The following is a 13239-nucleotide window of genomic DNA, read 5'->3' as shown; positions in this document are numbered from 1 at the left end:
GAACAGGAAGCTATACTCTACCACAAAGAGAGCACCACCCTTTCAACCTGGCACCAGCTTTTCCCTTCAATGGCCTCCTCAACTCCTCTTCAAGGTGGGTCAAGCGGTTCTCTTTTTGAAGAAAGCAGACAGTAGTGCTGTCGGTAGCATTTGCCTACATGAGATTTGTTATTTTCTCAAGAAACAAGGACACATTTTTTTCCCTTGAGCATTTATCTATTGGCATTAGGTAAAAAATTAGCTTTAACATTCTGCTCCAGGTGAGGCTTGAACTCACAATCTCGGCATTGCTCAGCCCAATACTGTCATATAAGTACCGCGCGCTAACCGATTGCGCCACTGGAGCTCTGAAAATAACCCATTCATGGACCTATAATAAATCAAAGAAAAATGTATGAACAAATGAGCACTAGGCTTGAGATGGGCTGGCAGCCTGTCTAGGGTGTGTACCGCCTCTTTTTGTTTGTAGTGTATTTTTGTCATTCAAGGACCAGGGACATAGAGCCACAACATTGCTCTGTCTAATACTATCATACATGCACTGATTCAAGCACCACAAGAAAGGGTGTACCCCGCCTCATCTTAACGCTTAAAGTACAAGATACTTGTTTATAACTCAGCATACAAATAGGCTGAATTATTTGACAGTCTGTTTATGTAGTATATATTGCATATTTTCCTATTTCATATTAGGGTGTTAGCCAACACAACCTTTGTAGCAGTAACCTACAAGAGTTTTTCTATCATAAATGTGGAGAAGCATGAAGCCACTGCTCCAGGTGAGGCTTCAACTCTCACCCTCAGCATTGCTCAGCCAAATACTGTCATATAAGTACCGCGCGCTAACCGATTGCGCCACTGGAGCTACATTCAAATCTGGAGCATTCATGTACCCATTTACAAAATTAAGGAGAAATAAGACATTTCACACTATAGGATATAAAATGGACTGTACAACAGGCCAGTTTCCTATTTAGGATGTACCCTGCCTCTTGCCCAATGGGAGTTGGGATAGGTTCCAGCCCCTAATCAGTACCAATTGGTGAATGGAACAAAACCAGAAAATGTATTGCAGAAAAATGAAATTTTGGATGTAATTGGACCCAGTGTTTTTAGGCTGCCAGCTTCAGGACAACTATTTCTAATTCTCTCAAAGACCTTTATGTTGGAATTTTGTACATACAAAACTCTAAACAGCTAATGAGTTAAAATGTATTCAGATGTGTCATTTTTGCCCTTCTTTTGAGCACTACTGGAAGGTAATGGTGGTACTGGCTGACCACACCATATTTTAAAGTGCCACATTTCCCCTCTGCTCACATGCTGAAAATTGCTTGGTAATGTGAGCTCCTCTCTCCCCTTGATGAAAAGCACCGACATTCCCCACAATTCCAGCAGTGGTGCTACTGGTAGAGAGACAGTACCTGTACAGGAAAGATGCAATGAAGTAGTGTTAAGGGAACCATGAAGGTGACGACACAATCACGTTATAGATTGTGTAGTGAGCTGGATGGATCAAGCCGTCACTCAGCATGCTAATGTGAAGCAGCTCACTGGATTTGCCACACATTGCATCAGTTCTTTGTGTACCATTGCCAGCTCACATTTCTGGTATACAACAAAGCCCCAAGTGTCAATTTGGTCAGTGTTGGATAATGACACCAGTCTTGAAAGAGACAACTTCGTGTATCCTGTTATGTATATGTACCATTTTCTAGATGGCTGAACTGTATGAAACCAAGTGGTGCATTTGAAACTCATTGCTCAAACTGAAGTTACAATAAAGCAGCCTTTTTATTGCAGTAGACATTTCATGGACCCACTCCATCGTCAGACCCCGGCCTTGGTCTGGCTGTTGGCTGGCAGTGGCTTGCCCATGTGGATCCCCACTGTGAGGCCAGACTCTTTGCTGGCATATTTCTCTTTGACCTCAGGCTTCAGCAGGAAACCCTTCTCCTTGTCAAAGTAGTCCAAGGGAGCAAAGTACACAGATGCTTCCCCACAGAGGTTTTGCAGTCGTGTGCGCCAGCCCTCCAGCATGGAGCTGCGAGATTCAGGGGAACCAGTAGCAGGATCCCAGAAGATCTGAGGGGCAAAAACCTGGAAGCCACAGTAGTTCAGGATCCCGTTCTGCACACAGGGAGGAGCAGCTGTTACCACATGACAGATCATTTAATGCTTGGCTCTGTTTATAGTGAGACCTCACCTGCAGTGGCCACAGTGTGACATTGATGTCACCATTGATGCCAGTGTCACTGTACACAGATTCAGGACAGTCAGTGGTGAAGGACAGCATGGCTTTCTTGTCCTGTACAGAGAGCAAGGAGTGAGCAAAGAGGGAGAGGACACAGCCTGAACACAGACATGTTGGTGGAGCTCTCACCTTGAAGATCCCCTCACTGTACCGCTTCTCCTGTGCGTAGGCCAAGCCCAACACCCGATCCATCCACCCCTTCATGATTGCAGGAACAGATGACCAGTACATGGGGAACTGAAACACAGGTTTAATGGTCATTTTAATGTGATGAGAGCCTTTAGTACAAGAGAATGTGGAATTCACATTGTTGCAGCAGGAAAGTAGACAAGGAATAAAATAAGCAGTTTACTTAAGAACCATACTATGCAAAGATATTTCTTCTACATTGCTGAGTGCATCCAATTTAGATATAAATATATGTACATCTATATGCAAATTACAGTATTCTGGTAGCATCAGAACAGAATCTTTCACAGTGCAGTGGCTGATGTTAATGGAATAAAATATGTGCAGAACCTAGGGTGTGCTCATGTGGTGTGTTTTGAAATGTACATTCACTGCTGATGTGGACCCCCTTCAGCCAATCACAAAGACATTTCCAGTCAGACACTACCTGAAAGATGACAAGGTCTGCCTCCTTGAGCTTCTCCTGCTCTTTTTTGATGTCATCTGCAAGTCTGCCCTCCTCTGATGCCAATTTGATCTCCTTTGCGTAGCAGAAGTTCTCAGCATCCTTCACTCCACCTGCATTTAAAGCCAGTGTTTACATTTGAGAGCAATCAAAGCATTTCTATACCTGCAGGATATTTGTATACCAGTGATGTCCTCAGTAGTAGCAGCAGCTTTGAATTTCATGGCGTACAGGTCAGACACCTCTACAGTGCAGCCTTGAGCAGTCAGAGCTGCCACAGCAGCATCTTTGGCAGCAGCATTGAAAGAGGCAGGGCTCTCATGGGCATGCACAATCAGCACTTTCTTGGCTGCAAAGCCAAGGAGAATAGATTAAAGTCCTCCTAGGTCAAGAATATTTTAATCCCACACTATGAAAAAAAAAAAAAAACTATTACAACCTCCAATGTTTAATTTAAGTAACAATACCAGCAATCATGACCACAGAGAAGAATGGGGAGGGATACTTACACATTTCGAAGCAAGTACCTGACTATGACTGATCAGCTTTGCAAGTGGCAAGCAGGTTGTTGGAGAAAGCTGCTACTACTGGAAGGCTTGGCATGGTGGTTTTATATACCTTCTAGTTCTCGTTACTTCAGGTGCTCTCCATCAGCAATCAGGGTCATCAATCAGACTGATTGGCTGATTGATGGCTGGCTCTGAGTACCACTGAATTGGCTCGATATCAGCCAATAGTATTATTAGTATAGTATTAGTATTAGTATTGCAACAGGTGTCTTACCTTGAGAAATGCAAATATACAATTACCTGGCATAACACAGAAACTGGACTGTACTTCATAGTTGGCAAAAGGTGCAATTTAAAAAGAAATCATGTTAAATGCAAAGTAAAATGATCAAAGTCAGAAGTGAAAAGTATTGTATGGAAACAGATAAAAACGCAGTGGCAACTTAATTGGGAAAACAGTACAAGGGGAAGACATTTGTATTCATTACTAAATAAAACTGGCACCATACTCTATCAAAGGACCAGTAGAAGGAAGCATAGTCTTAAACAGAAGCCCCAGGTACACCACCAACGCATTCATGTGTCTAACCATTTTTCCCCACTTGGCGACACACCCGCCGGGGGTCAAACTCTAGTAATTGGTGATTCTGTTCTCAAACATGTGAAGCTAGAGACACCGGCAACCATAGTCAATTGTCTTCCAGGGGCCAGAGCAGGCGACACTGAAGGAAATTTAAAACTGCTGGCTAAGGGTAAACGTAAATTAAGTAAAATCATAATTCACGTCGGCAGTAATGACACCCGGTTACGCCAATCGGAGGTCACTAAAATCAATATTGAATCGGTGTGTAACTTTGCCAAAACAATGTCGGACTCTGTAGTTTTCTCTGGTCCCCTCCCCAATCAGACCAGGGGTGACATGTTTAGCCGCATGTTCTCCTTAAATTGCTGGCTGTCTGAGTGGTGTCCCAGAAACGATGTGGGCTTCATAGATAATTGGCAAACCTTCTGGAGGAAACCTGGTCTTGTTAGGAGAGACGGCATCCATCCCACTCTGGATGGAGCAGCTCTCATTCCTTGAAATATGGACAAATTTATAAAACCCCCCAAAATATGACTATCCAGAGTTGGGACCAGGAAGCAGAGTTGCAGTCTTACAAGCCTCTCTGCAGCTTCTCTCCTCCTGCTAGCCCCCCCCCCCAAAAAAAACAAAAAACAAAACATCTCCATTGAGACTGTGTCAGCTCCCAAACAGACAAAAAACAAACTAAAAACCAGCAACAAACAACTTAAACATAAAAAAATCACAAATAAAGAATCCACATCTGAACCAAAGAGTAAAACAGTGAAATGTGGATTATTAAATATTAGGTCTCTCTCCTCCAAGTCTCTGTTAGTACATGACTTAATAATTGATCAACAAATCAATTTACTCTGCCTTACAGAAACCTGGTTGCAGCAGGATGATTATGTCAGTTTAAATGAATCAACACCCCCGAGTCATTCTAACTACCAGAAATCTCGAAGCACAGGTCGAGGGGGCGGTGTGGCAGCAATCTTTCACACCAGCCTATTAATTAACGAAAGACCAAGACAGACTTTTAATTCATTTGAAAGCCTGATGCTTAACATTGTCCACCCCAGCTGTGAAACTCAGAAACCAGTCTTACTTGTTATCATCTATCGTCCACCTGGGCCTTACACAGAGTTTCTGTGTGATTTCTCAGACTTTTTATCTGATCTAGTGCTCAGCTCAGATAAAATAATTATTGTGGGTGATTTTAACATCCATGTAGATGCTAAAAATGACAGCCTCAACATGGCATTTAATCTGTTATTAGACTCAATTGGCTTCTCTCAAACTTTAAAAGAACCCACCGATCACTTTAATCACACTCTAGATCTTGTTTTAACATATGGCATAAAAACTGAACATTTAACAGTGTTTCCTGAAAACCCTCTCCTGTCTGATCATTTCCTGATAACATTTACATTTACAATAATTGATTACACAACAGTGGGGAGTAGACTTTATCACAGTAGATGTCTTTCTGAAAGTGCTGTAACTAAGTTTAAGAATATAATCCAACCACTGTTATCGTCTTCAATGACCTGTACCAACATAGAGCAGAGCAGCTATCTGAACGCTACTCTAACAGACGATGATTATCTTGTTAATAATTTTACCTCCTCACTACGTACGACTCTGGATACTGTAGCTCCTGTGAAAACTAAGGCCTCAAATCAGAAGTACCTGACTCCGTGGTATAATTCTCAAACACACAGCCTAAAGCAGATAACTCGTAAGCTGGAGAGGAAATGGCGTGTCACAAATTTAGAGGATCATCATTTAGCCTGGAGAAATAGTTTGCTGCTTTATAAGAAAGCCCCCCGCAAAGCCAGAACATCTTACTATTCGTCACTGATTGAAGAAAATAAGAACAACCCCAGGTTTCTCTTCAGCACTGTAGCCAGGCTGACAAAAAGTCAGAGCTCGGAAACTGGAAAAGTGGAGAACAAAAGAAGAAGTGGCAGAAGTAGTGAAAAGCAGATGGAAAGTATTTGAAATCCCTAAGAAATAGGGGGGAAAGCAAAGACCTGATACAGAACCTGGGAGATGCATCAGGCCCTTTAGCTGAACCATCTACTGTTCACTGAAGGCTCATCAGAAATGTTCTTAGTGGGGGGCTGGCTGTCAAGAAGCCATTCTTACGGAAGGGAAATGGGGAGAAAAGGCTGAGGTATGCCAAATTACACAGAAACTGAAGTGAAACATCAGTGGTATTGGGTCTCATGGAGTGATGAATCCAAATGTGAACATTTTATTCACGTTATTGTCAATATGAGGTCAGGAGAATGATGAACAGTGAGTATCCATTGCCACCTGTAAAACATGGTGGATGCCACATCAGTGTCATGGTCTGGGGCTGCTTTTCTGACAGTGATGTTTGGATCCACAATGATATAATATCTGGAAACTTCAGACTGGCAACATTTTTCACCATAACAATGATCCCAAACACATTGCCAATGAAGCAACGCAGACCTGGATAGAAAAACACACACTGGGACACTATCAGTCATTGATTGGCATCCCCAGAGCCCAAAACTCAACATTACTGAAGCAGTGTGGGATCATCATCAAAGAGAAATGAAGAAAAGGCAACAAACATGAAAAGAAAAGCTTTGGTGTGACCTCCAAGAGATCTGGAGAATTATTCCCAAAACTATTATAGAAATCACAAGAAAGCTTTCCAAAGAGAGTTCAGAATAAAGGTGTCATACAAATATTGCCAAGTTTGTTAAAATTGTACATGTACTGTATTTCCATGTAAGTTTGCACACATTCCAGTAAGTAGCTCCACCGATTTCCCATTTTCCTAACCACCCCTTATATAAATAAAAAAGGGGTGGTTCAAGATGTTCCAAACTCTTTCAAATATCTTCTCTAGCTACCATAAATAAAGCCATTTACAAAAGTATTCCTGCATAAAATTGCACACTTTGAATGTTATCAGCCCCAATCACCACTCTGTCGTTTTAGTCACTAAATTAGGTTGAGAGTCAGTGGAGTCAATGCTCTGATAAAAACACTTTGGAGGATTACTGTATGCCATTGTTTAAGGTCTGGTTTGCTAGACACATGTAATTAAAACTAAACTTTACTGTTGATGCTGGGAGTGACTCAGCTAGGGAGCATATTAGCATGGCCATGTTAGCTGCTAGCAGTGACAGAGTTAGAAATATGTCAACGTCAGTTTTATAGTTGAAAAGAAAAGTCAAATGCTAAATTACTGGCACAGGTGGCAGGACTTAAGAGTCCTTTGAGGCCTCTGGCAGCTCTCATTTCTTTACCTCAGCACGGTGAGTAGCTCACCAACTATAACCCAGTATTCAGATTTTGCTGCAAATAGCATATTGTAGAAAACGAATCAAGTCCGTTTGACAAAAGTCACTTGACTGCACTTTTAAACACTTGGGTGGCTGCTCTGTACAATTGCACCAACCTGCTTAGTCACGTAGATTGGTCAGCACAATTACACGAGTTGTGTGGCAACTTGTGTCAAGTGATGAATATAAATCAGTGACGCATCAGACTAATCAAGCCAGCCTGAATAAGAACAGGCATCTCCATATAGAAGTAGTCTCTATACGAACTTGCTATGCAGGGTCATCAGTGAGTACTTGTAGGTGGCAAGTTACTTTAAGTCATTGTGCAGTAGTAGTGTCGAAATTACTGAAACCACTTTACACACATTATCCAGTTACAACTTGAGAGCAGTGATTCATTAATAGACTCGATGCTCAAAAATCAGAATAAAGCAGCCTTTTTATTGCAGCACATATTTTAAGACATTTCATGGACCCACTCCATTGTCAGACCCCGGCCTTGGTCTGGCTGTTGGCTGGCAGTGGCTTGCCCATGTGGATCCCCACTGTGAGGCCAGACTCTTTGCCGGCATATTTCTCTTTGACCTCAGGCTTCAGCAGGAAACCCTTCTCCTTGTCAAAGTAGTCCAAGGGAGCAAAGTACACAGTGGCTTCCCCACACAGGTTTTGCAGTCGTGTGCGCCAGCCCTCCAGCATGGAGCTGCGAGATTCAGGAGAACCAGTAGCAGGATCCCAGAAGATCTGAGGGGCAAAAACCTGGAAGCCACAGTAGTTCAGGATCCCGTTCTGCACACAGGGAGGAGCAGCCGTTACCACATGACAGATCATTTAATGCTTGGCTCCGTTTATAGTGAGACCTCACCTGCAGTGGCCACAGTGTGACATTGATGTCACCATTGATGCCAGTGTCACTGTACACAGATTCAGGACAGTCGGTGGTGAAGGACAGCATGGCTTTCTTGTCCTGTACAGAGAGCAAGGAGTGAGCAAAGAGGGAGAGGACACAGCCTGAATACAGACATGTTGGTGGAGCTCTCACCTTGAAGATCCCCTCACTGTACCGCTTCTCCTGTGCGTAGGCAAAGCCCAACACCCGATCCATCCACCCCTTCATGATTGCAGGAACAGATGACCAGTACATGGGGAACTGAAACACAGGTTTAATGGTCATTTTGATGTTGACACCTGTTAGCTGACCACAAAGACACTTCCAGTCAGACACTACCTGAAAGATGACAAGGTCTGCCTCCTTGAGCTTTTCCTGCTCTTTTTTGATGTCATCTGCAAGTCTGCCCTCCTCTGATGCCAGTTTGATCTCCTTTGCGTAGCAGAAGTTCTCAGCATCCTTCACTCCACCTGCAACAAAAATCTAGTGTTTGTATCTGATGAACAGAGCGAATAATACCTGCAGGATATTTATATACCAGTGATGTCCTCAGTAGTAGCAGCAGCTTTGAACTTCATGGCGTACAGGTCAGACACCTTTACAGTGCAGCCTTGAGCAGTCAGAGCTGCCACAGCAGCATCTTTGGCAGCAGCATTGAAGGAGGCAGGGCTCTCATGGGCATACACAATCAGCACTTTCTTGGCTGAAAAGTCAAAGACAATAGTTAACACAAAGTGCCCATTAGATCAGAACCAGTTCATTAAAGCACTAAAAATAAAAACAACCATCAAAAATACTTACACATTCTGACACAAGTGCTCTGCTGTGATTGATGATGCTCACAAGTCACTAGTACTCCAATGAGAAAAGCTGCTACTGGTGTACAGCTCAGTATCCAGTATTTATACACCCAATGGGCTCTGCTTCAACCAGGTGCAGTCAATCAGCAATCAGAGTCATCACTCTGCCAGCTGGAAGTGGGGGATTTTCTCTAAGGCCTCTCATCTTCAGATCTTTTTGTCTTTTAACTGCATGGACACCAAGCATGCGTCACTCCTACAAGATGATTAAAATTAGTTTTTCAATGTCTGTCATTTAAAAGACATGAAAATGAATCAGAGAAACTGATGCCGTCACCATGACATGAATGTTATCTAAGGGTTAATTAATTCTATTAGATGTTGAAATGAGGAGCTAAGCAATTAAACAGGGGAATGATCTTTGTTAATCTATATACTTATGCAAAATTAGCGCCAAGATAAAAGTTTGTAGCTATTACGGATATTACGAAAGCAGCCGTGAAATATTATTACTAAATCCTTCATGCCTGTAGCTGGAAAAGCAAATTATAACATGTCAAGTTCAATCTGCTACAGATCGCATAGAAAACATAGGTTGAGAAAGCATCAAAACAATCGCAACAGCTAACTGTGGTCATTCTTCTCTAGCTGCAGGCTGTGGGGGGAGCATAAGCTGCAGGTTAAAAACCTTTTTAAACAGAACAACGGGGGTGCAACAAAGCGTGCACATGTACACACAGTGAAGTCACTCAAAGAAAGCTGCGTGCTCCCACTAACATGATTTATATTCTGAAAACACTCCTCATTCTTCACCTCTATGTCAAATTGCTATATTTTGTGGGGGTATATTATGGCAACCTCACGCAGGCCACAGTGCGTATGAGGCCCCATCTATCATATACAACCCACCCTCTCGAGAACAACACAGACACACAGAGGCAGAGAGATGGAGTAGGCGGCTGGTAGACAAGGCAGAATGTGAGTGTATAACACCACCAAATGACTCTCTCTGACAATGGACACCATTATCTGGCACTGCGTTGTTTTTCTCTTTTATTGGTCTCAGCATATTCATAATTCAACACATGACATACAGGAAACACTAACATAAACATTCTGACTGAAAGAAGAAATCAAGTGACCCATCGGTCAGCTGAGGCTCTCACCTCAAAGACATGCGGCGGCAATGCCAGTTCTAAAACTCAGAATAAACACACCCGGATGCGCTGGTGGGCAGCTTTTTGAGGCAATTTGGCGGTACAGCAGGGGGAGAGAGGTTTGAAATCAGTAAAAATGCAAGCGTTAGCTTTAAAGAACAAAAAGCAGAGGATGTTAGCTCATAGCAAACAGCTGCTGGCAAAGCCGCATGTATTTTTATGCCTCAAAAAGTTGCCGGGACATCACAGCCTTGAGGGAAATGTGACGGATCCATGCCCTTTTCTGCTGCAAAGGAAGTGCTTTAGTACCCATGTTTGGGATAGGTAGGTAGAACTGGCCATAGAAAGAAGATGAGTTCAATTTACAGTGATGTAATGACATATACAATATATTATACAGCGGTTTATGTGGGAGGTTTATGTTGTTCGATGTAAGCTGGCTCTTAATTTCTCTGCCTCATTATACTTCAAGCAGATTCATCATGAGTAACATAGTTTCTTAGGTAGAATTATACACATTTTTTGTTGTTTTTATTGTTGGTTTTAAGAGGGCCTGTTATGCATTTTCTCATGTTATGACATATATATATATATATAGAGAGAGAGAGAGAGAGAGAAATTACAAGTTTCATGACCATATTAAAGAGGATCTGTTCTATTCATTTGTAGTCCGTATTTCTATTCCTGGGCACTACTAAAGTACCTTTTAATAAAAGCAGCTCAAAATAATCCTTATTTTATATTTATTTGATCCTTTTTGCAGCCCTTGGTCCGTCCTCTGAGTGAAACAAGTTGTTCAACTGTGTCGCCGCTCCATGTATGCTATCTTATTCTAATTGGATACCCCTCGTAAACAGAAGGTTTGAACAACAGGTGGGCGGGACTTCTGTTGTCACAGTAAGAATAGGAAAAACTGTGTGAAACTGAGCATTTGGCTCACAGGCGTTACTTATTAAACTTTTAATATCAGCAACACTGATAATACGACCCCTTTAAACATGCCAAAAGTGTGTGTGTATGAAACAAAAGCTTATGCTTGAGACAGTTTTTTCCATTCTTAACTCTGAGTTCCTTTTAGGATTTTCTGTTTGCAAGAAGCAGCCAATCAGTTAAAAGTTGGCTTGAACAGGAGAGGAGATAAAAATGCTTTACTTTGCTTGAGAGAATCTGCACCAAAGCCCAGCATAAGATATACAAGGCTCATTTTGAGCCTGAGTGAATGATGCAAAACCACTTCACTATAGTCCAAGAATAGAAATATGGAGCCAGAAACAGACCCCACTTAAATATCTCATCTCTCTTCAACACTGATTCCAGCTCATTTATTTAGATTTCAAGAGGTGTGTGAATGACTGAAACTAAAACACAGTTTATAGCAGTCGTGTCTTAAATGGCCAATCTCAGTATAGTGCATTTTCTTTTTTAATGTTAGCAGTGGACTTGTGTCTTGATACCCATATTAAAAGAACCCCATTCCCCCTTAAATGCAGCGCTACCCCTTCCCCACACTAAGTCAAGCCCCCATGCCCCCGCCCAAAATAACTTTATACAAACTGATAAAACTTCACGAAAATTCACCATCAACACAAAGGTCACACAAAGTCCTGTGGTTACGTCCATCCTGTAAAAACTAAAAACAGCGGACATCAACATCCGCTCGGACCACTCCCTCATGTGTTGGTTGATAGGGTCACATATATATAAGCACACTCTCTACGTGCACCCAGATACAGTATATACATATACAAATGTAATCCCCAGGGGAGTAAAGACAGGCAGCACTTGCAGTCAGGTCAGGCTTATGTTTCTATTGTATTGCAGCTCATTGCATCCTTTTGTTGCCAAACAGTTAGACAGGTTGTTTAAGTGTTGTCAGGGGATACAATGGTATTTTTAGGACTAAAAGTAAAGGGGGGGGTTGAGGATTTAATGGCAGAACAGGTGGTGAGAATTCATTAGTGTGTACGCAGAAGTGCAGGTGGAGTGGAGGTCGGAGAGTCCATATCCGATCAATCGTGGATAACAATGGGGCCTCGCATTCTCAGGCTGGGGTGAGGATGTGGAGGGGCGAGGACAAGCCCCTGCGGTGGACCCTGGGAGACCCTGCGCAGGGTGATTTGCTCACAAGGTTGCCGGCAAGCGTGCCTCAGCTGGGAGCGAGACAACATCCGTCGAGCCCGCCTAGATGGATGGAGACAACATGGAACAAGATGAGTGAAGAAGAAACAGGGATGCAGAGATAAATAGCATTAATAAAACTAAAAGGATGTTCCTGATCTTAGGCGTTTGGTACTTGTTTTATGCTTCCTCTCTGCCATATTTCAGGGGCTTATATTATGCTTTTCATTCAACTCCAGGTCTGAAGCAAACTTCTAAGTGCCTCGGTTCTACAAAAGACTACCAGAGACTGGCTTCATAGTTGGTTAGTCTGGTTGCTCATGTGTTAAAATGCACAACTTTGCAGCTAAAATTAACATGTTTACACCTGGGCAGCAGTTCAACTATGCTTGTAGGATTTTGAAATGTTTTTAATGCAGTAATCTGAAAAAATGGCATACTGTGTGGTGCAGTTTGTGCTCAACATCAGACTGGCTATGTCCATACTATATATTCATCTTTTATTTTTACAACCTTTTCTAACAATCGACACTACTGACTTTGCAAATTCAGATTAATAATACAAAGACTTGGTAAATTTTATAGGTAAGACTTTATCGATCCCCTAGGAAATTCCCTAGCAAGCCAAGCTGCAATGTCAGCAGTTATAACCCATTAGACTACATTTTACACAAATGGTATTATAAGTAAATTTACCTTTGGTACTTTAACTGCTTAAAAATGCAAATATCAGCAGCTAATCCAACTATTGCCTCAAGGGTCAGGGAAACAATAATCACTCAACTCAACATGAGTCGAAAATCCTTAAATAAATAAAACAAAACAAACAACAACAAAAAATGTTTTTACTAATACTTCAGCACTGAATTGCTGCCATGTGACAGACTGATTGTACAGTAACAAGCAGATGAGTAGGTGTACTTAATAAAGTGGCTTCTGAATGTATTTCTTAGCCTGCAAATAATGCTTGTCTGAGACGATTACTCATGT

General features: G+C 42.1%; 3 protein-coding genes and 1 non-coding gene across 4 annotated transcripts in view; all 4 read right to left on the bottom strand.

Annotated features, from left to right (window-relative positions):
* Nucleotides 1-252: 252 nt before the first annotated feature.
* On the bottom strand, nucleotides 253-346 carry trnai-uau (transfer RNA isoleucine (anticodon UAU)). The gene is made up of 2 exons: nucleotides 309-346; nucleotides 253-288 (listed from the first exon to the last, which is right to left on the bottom strand). It is a non-coding gene; the product is annotated as a tRNA-Ile (tRNA).
* Nucleotides 347-1830: 1484 nt separating this feature from the next.
* On the bottom strand, nucleotides 1831-3401 carry LOC148101775 (NAD(P)H dehydrogenase [quinone] 1-like). The gene is made up of 6 exons (XM_087845190.1): nucleotides 3356-3401; nucleotides 3073-3237; nucleotides 2871-3001; nucleotides 2384-2491; nucleotides 2207-2308; nucleotides 1831-2130 (listed from the first exon to the last, which is right to left on the bottom strand). The coding sequence occupies exons 1-6, from the start codon at nucleotides 3399-3401 to the stop codon at nucleotides 1831-1833; spliced, it is 852 nt and encodes a 283-aa protein (XP_087701316.1).
* A 4373-nt stretch (nucleotides 3402-7774) lies between these two features.
* Nucleotides 7775-9148, bottom strand: LOC102788053 (NAD(P)H dehydrogenase [quinone] 1-like). Its single transcript, XM_087845109.1, has 6 exons — nucleotides 8976-9148; nucleotides 8713-8877; nucleotides 8514-8644; nucleotides 8328-8435; nucleotides 8151-8252; nucleotides 7775-8074 (listed from the first exon to the last, which is right to left on the bottom strand). The coding sequence occupies exons 1-6, from the start codon at nucleotides 8977-8979 to the stop codon at nucleotides 7775-7777; spliced, it is 810 nt and encodes a 269-aa protein (XP_087701235.1). The 5' UTR covers nucleotides 8980-9148.
* A 746-nt stretch (nucleotides 9149-9894) lies between these two features.
* The window catches only part of mta3 (metastasis associated 1 family, member 3), a 29772-nt gene continuing 26427 nt past the window's right edge, over nucleotides 9895-13239 (bottom strand). Inside the window, exon 19 of the mRNA XM_006791023.3 lies at nucleotides 9895-12312. Coding sequence (XP_006791086.1) covers nucleotides 12141-12312 — 172 coding nt within the window. The 3' untranslated portion in view covers nucleotides 9895-12140. The remainder of the gene's footprint in view (nucleotides 12313-13239) is intronic.

Source organism: Neolamprologus brichardi, chromosome 8 (assembly GCF_056152115.1).
Source record: "Neolamprologus brichardi isolate AB-2024 chromosome 8, ASM5615211v1, whole genome shotgun sequence".
NCBI classification, from domain to species: Eukaryota; Metazoa; Chordata; class Actinopteri; order Cichliformes; family Cichlidae; genus Neolamprologus; species Neolamprologus brichardi.
The sequence above is the reverse complement of the archived record's forward strand: the minus strand, read 5'-3'. Positions and strand labels throughout refer to the sequence as shown.

What these genes read in the sequence shown, in the direction of transcription:
- LOC148101775 (XM_087845190.1), bottom strand. Translation starts at nt 3,401, where the DNA reads ATGTGTAAGTATCCCTCCCCATTCTTCTCTGTGGTCATGATTGCTG. An exon ending in TACTACTGAGGACATCACTG is followed by an intron (nt 3,002 to 3,072) that starts GTATACAAATAT and finishes CTTTAAATGCAG; the next exon opens with GTGGAGTGAAGGATGCTGAG. An exon ending in ACAGTGAGGGGATCTTCAAG is followed by an intron (nt 2,309 to 2,383) that starts GTGAGAGCTCCA and finishes CTCTCTGTACAG; the next exon opens with GACAAGAAAGCCATGCTGTC.
- LOC102788053 (XM_087845109.1), bottom strand. An exon ending in ACAGTGAGGGGATCTTCAAG is followed by an intron (nt 8,253 to 8,327) that starts GTGAGAGCTCCA and finishes CTCTCTGTACAG; the next exon opens with GACAAGAAAGCCATGCTGTC. An exon ending in TCACACTGTGGCCACTGCAG is followed by an intron (nt 8,075 to 8,150) that starts GTGAGGTCTCAC and finishes CCCTGTGTGCAG; the next exon opens with AACGGGATCCTGAACTACTG.